The sequence below is a fragment of the Schistocerca serialis genome, chromosome 3, assembly GCF_023864345.2.
Source record: "Schistocerca serialis cubense isolate TAMUIC-IGC-003099 chromosome 3, iqSchSeri2.2, whole genome shotgun sequence".
NCBI lineage: Eukaryota > Metazoa > Arthropoda > Insecta > Orthoptera > Acrididae > Schistocerca > Schistocerca serialis.
This window is the reverse complement of record NC_064640.1, coordinates 868,835,407-868,847,982: the sequence shown is the minus strand read 5'-3', so window position 1 is coordinate 868,847,982 and position 12,576 is coordinate 868,835,407. Positions and strand designations below refer to the sequence as shown.

The 12,576-nt window shown below is 42.0% G+C and overlaps 1 protein-coding gene across 1 annotated transcript in view; it reads left to right on the top strand.

The window, feature by feature from the left end:
• LOC126471022 (ITG-like peptide) overlaps positions 1 to 12,576 on the top strand; it is an 87,321-nt gene that overhangs the window by 37,398 nt on the left and 37,347 nt on the right. The window contains exon 3 of the mRNA XM_050099082.1: positions 6,430 to 6,553. Within this exon, the coding sequence (XP_049955039.1) occupies positions 6,430 to 6,553 (124 nt within the window). The remainder of the gene's footprint in view (positions 1 to 6,429; positions 6,554 to 12,576) is intronic.

The following is a 12,576-nucleotide window of genomic DNA, read 5'->3' as shown; positions in this document are numbered from 1 at the left end:
ACATAACTGCCATACATAGCTTACGTCAGCAGTACCAGATATGTAGTGATCCAAAGCCACCAATATGCTCATCTATGAGACAGGGAGGGGAGGTTATGATATTATGGCCAGTAAGCTCCCGTGGACGTAACTTGCCTAATTCTCCTTATTCCCGTTGGCAGGCCTAGCGCAATGGTTAAACCACTAGACCCGTAGCCTAGAGAAGACAGTTTCAAATCTTTGTCCGATCATAGCAATTTAGGTTCCTTATGGTTTCACTTTGGACCAATGTCGCAACAGCTTCTTCAGTAAGAAGGGGGATAACTTTTTACCACGTACGAGATCAACATTTTAACCATTACAAATAATCTGTAGCCTCTCCCTAAAGACCTCGATTCCGACGAGATTAAATTGTATCATTCCTTTTCTTTTATGACTAGTAAGGGCAAGACGCAGAGCGGGCCCTTCCCTCAAATTCGTTCTCTGTTCAGTGTGATTTAGTAAACGTTGCTGACAGTGCTCAAACATCTCATTAAGGTTATGTAGGCCATACTTACGCGAGTGTGTAAGAACAATCTATGATTTTCCGTTGTAACTGCAACATTGCTACTATGACGCGTTCTCCCTGCACATTCGTTGATACATCGTTTGTCGATGAGCAAAACTATATCCCTATCCCTGACGACAATTTTCTGTAAAATTAAAAAACATTATTTTTCGTCACGTACAATGACTTATTTAGGGATCGCCACGCTCCATTGCGCAAAACAACATAATTTTCATAAGTGCCTACAGTGCAAATCCAGCCCATTGTATTCGTTATATTCAGGAGGCTATGGTCGTAAGCTCTATTATTAATTCCGTGTTTTTTACTCGCTTAAAACGCTGAGTCAAACGTTTTCGGTTTAAGTTTGACATGTAACTGCTACAACGCTAAATCTGTGAATTGCGACGGTATTGTTGTCGGTGGCTATGAATCTAGAACAGTAGGAATAACACCAACTGCCTTCTCTCAACTTTATTGGTGGGTAAAGCACAATTTTCTTCCGCAACTAGAAAATCTAGAAAGCTAAGTGGTCTCATACCCCTTTCTGTTGAAAACAAATAAACATTATCAGATTACACGGAATAATTACATTTGAAAAACAGAATGGCCCAAGGGGGCCGATTGAGCCATTTTCATTCCCTTCTACGGATACAAATGTAATTTCCTTGAACGGTTTACCACGTGTTAAGTACACAATGGCGAATATATTTAAGTGATTAACATTGAAAGATCACAAGGTAATGTAAGCGCGAGATAAGCCATTAAACAAGTGTAACCACCAAAATGTTGAATGCAAGCACGCAAACGTGCATACTTTGTGTTGCATAGGTGCCGGATGTAAGTTCGTGGGATAAGTTCACTGCCTGTTGCACTTTTTCTGTGAATACAGGCACAGTTAATACTGTTTGTGGATGACGCTAAAGATGTCGTCCGACTATGGCCCACATGTGCTCGATTGTAGACAGACCAGGCGATTGGGCAGGCCGAGGTAACACGTCGACACTCTGTAGAGCGTGTTGGGTTACAACAGTGGTATGTGGGTGAGCGTAATCCTGTTGGGAAATACCCCTGATATGCTGATCATGAATGGTACCACAATAGGCCGAATCACCTGATTGACGTACAAATGTGCAGTCAGGGTGCGTGGGATGACCACGAAAGTGCTCCTGCTGTTATACGAAATCGCACCCCAGACCAGGTATAAAGGTCGAGTGGGTACAGTACGCAGACAGGTTAGTTGCAGATCGTCAACTGGTCTCCCTCTAACGAACACACGGCCGTTGCTGGCACCGAGGCAGAACCAGCTTTCATTAGAAAACACAACAGACCTCATCCACCCTGCATCCTGCCCTCCAGTGAGCTCTCGCTTGACATCACTGAAGTCCCAAATGAAGGTGGTTTAGGGTCAGTGGAATGCCCGCTACAGGGCATCTGGCTCGGAGCTGTCCTTGAAGCAACTTATTTATAATAATTCGTTGTGTCACCGCTGTGGTGCCAACTGCTGCTCAAACAGCTGGTCCAGATGCAGTACAATGCACCAGAGCCGAACCCCGAACACGATGGTCTTCCCTCTCGGTTCCCAAATGGCTCTGAGCACTATGCGACTTAACTTCTGAGGTCATCAATCGCCTAGAACTTAGAACTAATTAAACCTAACTAACCTAAGGACACCAAACACAGCCATGCCCAAGGCAGGATTCGAACCTGCGACCGTAGCGGTCGCGCTGTTCCGGACTGAAGCGCCTAGAACCGCACGGCCACTCAGGGCCGGCTTCCCTCTCGGTAGAGCCATGTGGTAGTCCGGAGCCCGATCTTCTTCCGACAGTACATCCCCATGACCACAACTGCCAGCAATCATGTACAGTGCCCACATTCCTTCCAAGTCTTTTTGCAGTATCGCAGAAGGAACATCCAGCTTCCCGTTCCACTGTAACACGATCCCATTCAAATGCAAGGAGGTGTTGATAATGGTGTTTTTGTTACCTTAAAGACATCCTTGAATAACATCAACTCCCCACGTCCAATCTCAAAGGTGACTAACGCTCACGACCCTTACAGCATGTATTTAAAGTACTTTTGATTTGCATTCTCATAGTGGTGCTACTAGCACCACTCTTATGCGACTGGGGCGAAATTTAAATAAACATCATCTTTCAGTCGTAGAAACATGCTTACCAACTTTCGTTCATGTAGCATAACTCCTTCTTCATATGGTAATTTTTTCTCTTCCCTATATTTGTCCCTATAAAAGGAACTAAACATTCGTCTCTGGCGATTAGTTCATTATCTCAAATTGCTCAGTTTAGGATTCTCTACATTTACAGGAAAGAGGCTGCAGTTATGAGAGTCGAACGATATAAGAAAGCTGTAGTTCTACATCTACATTTATATCCACATAAATTCTACGCAAGGCACCGTATGGTGCATGGCGGAGGGTACCTTGTACCACTACTAGTCGTTCCTTTTCCTGTTCTGCTTGTAAATAGAGCTTGGGAAAAACGACTGTTTATATGTCTCCGTACGAGACCTAATTTCTTGTATCTTCGCTGTCCTTGCGCTAAACGTACGTTGGTGGCAGTGAATCGCTCTGCAGTCAATTTCAAATGCCAGTCCTCTAAATTTTCTGAACAGCGTTTCGCAGAAAGAAGAGAAAGAAGTAAGACAGTGTTGTAATCTCTCCCCAGTATTCTGTAATCAGTACGCTGAGCAAGCATTAAAGGAAACAGAGGAGATATTTGGAAGGGACTTAGAGTTCAGAGGCAAGAAATAAAAAACTTTGAGGTTTCCCGATGACACTGTAACACTGTCAGGAACGGCAAGATCTTGGAAGATTAGTTGAATGAAATGGATAACGTCTTGAAGAGAGGTGATGAACGCCATCAAGAGTAAAGAGCAAGTAATGGAATGTAGACGAGTTAAATCAGATGTTGATAGATTTGGATTACGAAATGAGACACCAAAAGTAGTAAAAGAGTCTTGTTATATGGGTAACAAGATAACTGACGATGGCCGATGTTGTGAGGATACAAAATGCAGATTGGCTTTTCCAAGAAAAGCGTTTCTGAGAAAGAGACTTTTGTTATTATCGGCTGAAAATTTAAATGTTAGGCAGTCTTTTCTGGGCGAATTTGTGTGGAATTTAGTTTTGTATGAAAGTGAAGCGTGATCGATAAACAGCGCAAACAAGAAGAGGATAGAAGCAATTGGAACGTGGTGCTATACGAGAAGGCTGAAGATTAAACGAAAAGATAAAATAAGTAAGGAGTTACTGAATGCAAATGAGGAAAGTAGAAATTTGTGGCACAGCTTGACTCAAAGAAAGGAAAGGCTGACTGAACACATTTTGCGGCATGAAGGACTCGTCTGCTTGATAATGGAAAGATGTTGATAAAATTTGTAGCGAGACACCATGGCATGAGCACAGTAAGCAAGTTCAGATGAATGTATGTTGCAGTAGTCATGCCGATAAGAAGAGGGTGAAACAAAATAGACTAGCGTGGACAGCTACATCAAACCAGAATTACGACTGAAGACCACAACGACAAGACGCTAGGAAGGTAGCAGCGGAGCAGTATCATTGCTCCATCTTTTACTCCACACGCAGATGGAGGGCAAGAAGAGCAGTTGCCTGTCCCGCTGTGCACGAGATCGAACTTCACTCATTACACCAATTCTGGCATTCCTCCTTATGTGTGATGGAGTCTAGTCCTACACTGTGGCGACAAAAGACATGGGATACCGATTTACACATATACCGATGGCGGTAGTATCGCGTACACAAGGTATAAAACGGCAGTGCATTCGCGAAGCTGTCATTTGTACTCAGGTAGTTCATGTGAAAACGTTTGCGACGCGATTATCACCCCATGACGGGAGTTAACACACTCTTAAAGCGGAATGGTAGTTGTAGCTAGACGCATGGAACCTCTCACCGCGTACAACACAGTGACTGACGGCCTACACTTTAACGGCCGGGATCAGTGGCGTTTGGGTAGAGTCATAGCGCTAACACACAAACAACACTGCGTGAAACAACCGCAGAAATCAATGTGAGACGTACGGCGAGCGCAATTGTCAGGACAGTGCGGCGAAATTTGGTGTTGATGGGTTATGGTAGAAGACGACCGACGCGAGTACCTTTGTTAACAGCGCGACATCGTCTGCAGATCTTCTCCTGGGCTCGTGATCTTAGTTGTTGGACGCTAGGCGACTGGAAAACCGGGGTCTAGTAAGGTGAGTCCCGATTTCGGTAGGTAAGAGCTGATGGTAGGGATCAAGTGTGGCGCAGACCCTACGAAGCCATGGACCCAGGTTGTCAACAAGACACTGTGCAATCTGGTGGTGGCTACATAATGGTGTGGGCTGCGTTTACATGAAATTGACTATGTCCTCTGGTCCAACTGCACCCATCATTGACCGGAAATTGTTATGTTCGGACTCGTGGACTTCATGTACGAAGGCTGTCCAGAAAGTAAGTTACGATCGGTCGCGAAATGGAAACGACTATGAAAATCCGATAAACATTTCCAAAGATGTGATGGGCAGTGTCTCTAGTATGACTCTAGGTAGAATTTTGTCGCTCTTTTCATTCCTGAGCTCTTAGTGAGCGCGTAAAGATGTTATAGAAAATAGTGTCTCCCGCCAAGTAGTACAAGGGCCTGGTGAGAATTTTCCCCTGAAGCTATGCAACGAACATTACATAACTGTCGTGCGGTTTCTTCTTCAAGACAATTCTCAGCCTCATTCTGCAGGGGCAATGAAGATGTTCCTGCATCGTTTCAATTGGAAATGTTTGGTTACCCACAATACAGCCCGTAATTGTCTCCCACTGAGTTTCATCTCTGCTCAAACGAACCGCTGTTTATGAAGACAACATTTTGGCACAGACAACGAGCTTTAGGCCAGCGTAGAGAATTGGCGGAAAGCAATGGCGGCTGCCTTCTATGATGAGGGTATTGGAAAGTTGGTACAACGCTACGACGAATGTCTGAGTCAGAACGGCGACTACGTAGAGAAGTAGCTGAAAGGTGTAGCTAACTGTTACAAATGAAACATTTCTGATTTTCACTGTGATTTTCATTTCGCGATCAATCGTAACTTACTTTCTGGACAGCCATCGTATATAAACAACAATGGAACGTTTGTGTATTACAATGAACCATGTCACCCATCCACAATAGTTGGTAACTGGTTTGAAGAATATTCTGGTAAATTCGGGCGAATGATTTAGCCGCCCATGTCACCCGTTATGAATCCCATCGAACATCCATGGGACATAAATGAGATGCCAATTTCGAACAAAATCCTGCGCCGGCAACACTATCGCAATTATGGACGGCTATAGAGGCAGCATAGCTCAATATTTCTGCACGGGACTTGCAACGGCTTGTTGAGTCCATGCCAGGTCGAGCTGCTACAATAAGCCGGGTAAATGAGTTCCGACACGGTATTAAGAGGTATGCTACGTCTTTTTTCACCTCAGTGTATGTTCCTCGACTCCTCTTGGAAGGTTTTGCGCTTGAATTTTAAGAGCGGTCTCTTTTTTGCGATACGTGAGTCTTTGCTTTACCTCGTCTCACTGAGTTAGTCGTGTTTAAGATACTGAATTGCTGCAGCATTTTTTTCATCCTCATAGACACCATACGAGTCAGTTGCCTCATATGTAATCCTTGGGAAACTAGGAGCATCCCCTGCGTTACAGCTGGTGGGTGCATTGAACTGGAAATTCCAAAGCACCGTTTCTTAATAGCACATACTCTACTGTTTTCACGGATACATTTCCTCGCATAATTACCTTATTACAATTTCTTACAATCATAAAACACATTTGTAATGCTCTTACGTGTCCATGAAATACAGTATGCAATGAATAACAACGTGAATAATACTCTTTTCTGTTTCAGAGGTTTCACAATCCGGTGGAGGTCTTCCAAGAGCTACAGGAAGATGAGGAGCCCTGCTACGGGAAAAAATGCACTTCCAACGAGCATTGCTGCCCGGGAACAGTCTGCGTGGACGTAGATGGAAGTGAGTATATTACTCACTGCTGCTGGTCTCATCACTTTCGTAGCTTCCGTAGACACCCTCTAGGCTGCCACAATGATTCTCGTCTGTATATGCACTGAAACGACATGACGTCACACTGACTTAAGTACATTCGAGACTAGTCCAGTGTAACTAAAACCGTATCTGTAAAGAAAGTCTTACTGATGTGTGGCAGTGTCACTTTCTTTTGTAGTCACTTCAATTCTACATGGTAACCAATGCTGGTAGTTGAGGGTACTTCTCAAACAACCGCCATTGTTCATGGCTGACAATGTGTGAGAGCACTCGCTACCACACATATAAACTTCTCATAGTTGTCTCTCTATCACAAGAAATAGCGACTTAAGGGCAATTTGTCATTCGTAACACTGAGGCAACTTTTCATCAGTCCTCGGTGTAGGAAGCCGCAGAAGGAATTGTATGTCGGATGGCACTGAAAGAAATGCATACTCGAGAAAAGTTATCGCAGCGAGAACTCCATTGTAAGTCCATACTCTATCCCATACCACAGCGAAATTAATATTCCTGTCAGCTTCTATCGAGACAAGTTTAGGTTATCTTCTATTGCAATCCTCTTACCAGTTTTCAAATTTTCCTTTTAAATATTCTTCATGGAAGCTTTTTCATTGACACTCTGCGGTACTTTATCACACCGATCAAGCACGTTCTTCGTCCGAAAAGATGAAAAATCGTATCGTTAATGTAACATTTAAAAAGGTACTCCTATACCCTACATTTTGTATTCCAGCTCAAGTTAACATTTTACTACAGCTGTGTTTCTGTGCTTCTACATATACCTCTACAATAGACGAAACCCATAGGCAGAATAGTGGAGGGTCGATTGTGTACCAATATCATTTTCCCTTTTCTTCCCCACTGGCGGGTACTGACGCGAGAAGAACAACTGTAAGCATGCCTCCAAGATCTGATCGACTTTTTTTTTTCAGATTTCATCACTATCATCATTACGCAAAGTCTGTGGGAGTAAGGAATATCTTTCTGATACGTCTTGGTTAGTGTATCCTTGATCTTCCGAACACCCATACTGCTTAAACAAATTCTTGCGGAATGGCATAACTTGTCTTTAAACATCTAACACCTCATCGGTTAATAAAGGCTCCCAGAGTAAAAAAATCATACACAAACGACCAACAAACGAATTGTGTATACGATTTACATTTTGGATGGACAGTGATTTCAAATAATGCTATTGCAATCAGCATCTAGTTATTTCGCCAATTTACGAGAAAATCCTACAGTTACGTACGCAGAGCTCACTTTGCAGACTTTGCACCAAGCAGTGTTCAACAGTTCTTCGGTAGGGATTTAAAAACAATCTTCAAGTGAACTATATAACTGCGTCGAGGGAGCAGCCCCATTTGCCGCTATGCTATAGGAGACATGGTCCCATAACTCCCTCATGACATCATTTCGCATCTGTTTTATAGCCAATAGTCTCATTAGGAAGAACCAATATCCACAATTAGTGAGAGTCGATATCAGTGCCTAATGCTTTCACAAGAGACCCTTCTAATTTAGACGGCCTCTGTAATCATAATATGAAGTACCTCTGTCTTCTATAGTGTTGTGGAGCAAAGTGTGGGTGTTCAGCTGGAGAAACCATCATGAACTAATTTTCTCACATTGATTATCTCAACAACATGCCGAATGTGCTCACAATCTGATAAAACAACAACACGAAGTGGCACAGTGGTAAGACAGTGGACTTCCTTGCCCTGTCTCCCTATACCGAATATCTACTCTATCTGCAAAAATATCATCGTTGTCAATATGTTAAACAACAATCACCATTCTCCTTTTCCTGAAAACCTTCCATAATCCCAAATGACGTTTCCCTCTGATATTTCTTTCATTTCAATTTATTACTTTAGGTCGGTTATACAACTTGAGCCACATACTGAAAAACAGCTTAGTGACAATATGTAACTACAGTGTCTATGAGGAACATTATCTGGAACATTATCTTACAGGTTATGTATCTTCAAATATTTTGCAATCTTTTGTGAGTCCGATTCTCTTCACCTTGCAGTTCCTTTTAATTTCATTTATAGCTACATCTTTTTATTTTGTTTTCTATAGATATGTGATAATGACAATGTCTGAAACTTATTATACTGGAGTAGTAAATACGCCTTCCACACACTGAACGACTTCACCCAAGGCTACCTACTTTAGATTTAGCAGACTTCACGTATGTTGCAACACGGTTCCATAACAGCTGCATGACTTCATGTCGCAACTACGTTACAGCCAACTGTTTCATTAGGAAAAACTAATATCAGCACTTAATGAGAGTAGCTCTAAGTGCCTAAAGATTTCTCAAGGTTCACTCATACTTTAGATGGTCTCTGTAGTCATAATATGAGGTATGTCTGTCTTCTGTAGTGTTGTGGGGCAACATCATTCACACTCTTTAATGCCACCACTAAATTATTTCAAGTGCGTATTTTCAGGTGGAGGAATAATGTTGAACTAGTTTTCTAGCCCTGTTATACTTAATGAAATGACGAATGTACCTATACCCTGATGAATATACCGAGTGAGGTAGTGCAGTGGTAAGACACTAGACACGCATTCGGGAAGACAGAAATTCAAATCCCTGTCTGGCCATCCACATTTATATTTCTCTGCTGAGCCTAAATCTCTTCGGACAAATACATGGATGGTTCCTTTGAAATGAATATATCTGACTTCACTGCAATGCTTCTCTAATCTCAGCATGTGCTCCATCTCTAACGACCTCTTTGTTGTAAGGCTGCTAAACCCTCATCTTCATTCTCCTTCATAATCCATACCCAGGTTGTCGAGTTGTGAGAGTTATCATTATCCCCTTGGTATGTGATATTCTCTATTGGTGTGGCTGTGCATCAGTCTGGTGGGAAGTGTGAAGTGTGTGAGTGGCTTGCCTCACACAGAATATAGGCGCCGAACAGATGCAAACTTATTGATGTGGACATCCCTAGATGACCACATCCGAGACGAGGTACAGCTGACGAAGGATCTGTGGGTCAGATGGTACGTATACGCTTACAATTTACATGACATGGAAGTGATAGTTTATCACTTATGACGACATGCACATTTTTTGAATTATGATTGTGCTGTGTATACCATGTCTGTCATTCTATGCCTGAAAATATTCACTTTGTTTCATATCAAATACTTATGAATATATTGTGTCTGTGTGATTTTTTGCGATATGATACATTCTTGTTGGTGCCTTCAAACTTTATTCACCGACATTGTTGTTTGTGCCAAGTGTATTTTCTTGTCTTTGTGTCATTTTATTGTGTTCACTTTTTTTATGTCCCCATATTGTTTTTAGTGCTACGCCTAAGGCTGGTGCATGCAAGTCATTAGGACTTAACCGGCCAGTGGCACTGTCCCTCCTTTAGGTTAAGCGCTCAAAGGCTGAAAAGACTGGTGCATGCGGGTCAATGACCTAACCGGTCTCGGGAGAAAGCATGTAATACAGTTCAACTTCGTTAACCCGAATCCGAAGGGACCGCAAAATCCGAAGTTCGTGTTAAAAAAATTCATGTGAAGTGAAAAACAGATTTTAATAAGTATACATGTACAGCAGTACACTAATGTGTAATACACTACACTATCAATCACGTTATTGTACACTTATAACACTATAAAGTGATTGTAAAATCCAAGTACTCACAAATCATGTACATTACTTCTAGGAAAATATTCGGTCTTTGTTCGCTAATGTTCATGGGGACGATAATATTTCGTAATTTCACAACCGATTTTAATGATAGCTTCCGTAAACCCAGCACTGACGTCAGATGTTGAAGCGAACCGTTCTAATCAGTCCAAGACTGTAAACGTCTCCCGATGGGTACGTGCAATGGTATCTGTATTCTCTCCCTCTTCACGTTCTTCTGATGGCCCTTATTGCGCCTCGTTTACAGCTTTTGGCACATCCAATTCCACACAAGCACATACGGCAACATCATCTTCTACACTAAAGAATTCATCATAACTAATCCCAGGGTTCGCAACGTCCTGCAGAACTGTCCATTCATCAGGAGCAGTGGAATCTTCTAACTCGTGGAAACCATCAGTGTTGCTACGTCTTCAAGCTCTGTTAAAGCACTCCCATATTTGATGTGGGGATACTGAGTTCCAGGCTGCTGCGATGGCTTTTATTGTGTCAAGCACATTCCAATTTGGGGTTGCACTATTGTTTTCAGCTGCGCGAATTACAGCTCTTACAAGTCACTTACGATAAGCTCTCTTTATGAGAGAGATTATGCCTTGGTCTAAAGGCTAAAGGCGGCTTGTGGCGTTGGGTGGAAGAAACCGAACCTTTATTTTTTATAGGTTCAGATCATGAACGTTATGGGCAGTACATCTGTCCAATGTAAGAAGAACTTGTCTATTTTGAGCAGTCATTCGACTGTTTAAACGAAGAAGCCACTTGCGAAATGATGTGCCACCGATCCAACCTCTCTTGTCGTAAGACTAGGTAAAGTGTCCATATTTATGTTTTTAAAACAACGTGGTATCTCCGATTTACCGATAACCCACGAACAAAATTTCTCACTGCCGTCCGCATTACGGTACAACAGTCACACGTTGTTTGCTTCTTGCTCCACCGTGACGCTTATCATCTTTTATCCCCAGGGTGTGATTTGGAAAAAGATTGTAGAAAAATCCAGTTTCAGCCATGTTAAACACATCACACGAGGCATACCTTTCCCTCAATCGGTTGAATTCATGCAACCCGCTGTTCGCACTTTCTTCATCAACTTTATTTGCTTCACCACAAATTTGTACAGATGAAATTGAGTGTCTCTTTTGAAACCGATACAACCGAGCTGCAGAACAACGGAAGTCTTCGATGCCCTTATCTTTAGCAATATCATTTGCTTTTGACTGAATCACAGGGCCGTTAAAGGTATGTTAGATGCACGCATATGATTGAACCATTGTAGCAGTAACGTCTCGATGTCTTCATACTTAGCGGTACGAAGTCGTTTAGATTTGTTTCCAGAACCTGATGCCACAGCAGTAATAATTATTTCATGATTCTTAATAATCGGAAATAAAGCAGATTTAGCTATTCCAAATTGCTCTGCAATAGCTGTTTTCCTTGGTAGCGCGGTCCACATCATCTACAATCTTAAGATTTAACTGTCCATTTAGAACTGTCTGTTTCCTCTTTGCCATTTTCGCGTGGTACGGTACCGGTTGTAATTGTAGTTTGTATTCAGTATTCCAACTTGATACAGCTACAAGTAACAGAGCCCCTGTCAAATCTGGCACTGAGTGAATTCCTAAATGCTGCTGCACACATTATTGAATGTCTTACAATGTACAGCATACGCTGATTGTTGAGGTTATAATCGCGGCTACAGACATACAATACGTTAAAAAAGATTCAACAACAAGTATAATTAGCTTTGTAACTACATTTCCTACATTCAATTCGCAAATAACATTACGCTTTAGAATACTTTAAGATCGGAAGTTTGTGTTACAGTGAAATTTAATTCCGCTCGGAACTGAAACAGAGTTCATAATTCGCCGTAACCGAAATTCGTGTTAACCGATAAAACATACCATAAGAACTAAAGTATTCCTGGCGAGAACAATATTTTTTTCGCAGTAACCAAGAGTTCGTCTTATTCGAGTTCGCGCTAACGAGGTTATACTGTACGTTAGTTGTAAGGCCGATATTTAACTTTTCCATGTGCATTTATATTATGTGTGTTTATTATTTCACAATATTTCCTGCTGTGTCATGTTATTGTCGTCTTTCCATTGTTTATTGCGAATATTCATACTTTCCCTTGTTCAATACCTGTAAGTGTGTTCTTATATTCGTGTCGTATCGTTTGGTGTGTTATGTCCTTGTTATTGTTTGGAATGTCGTTTCTTATTTTCTATAGCTACATGGAAAGGGAAGGTACTAATAGTTTGTACAGCGTTGTGTGTTCACCGTTCTTATGCTGTGGGACTGTTGTAGC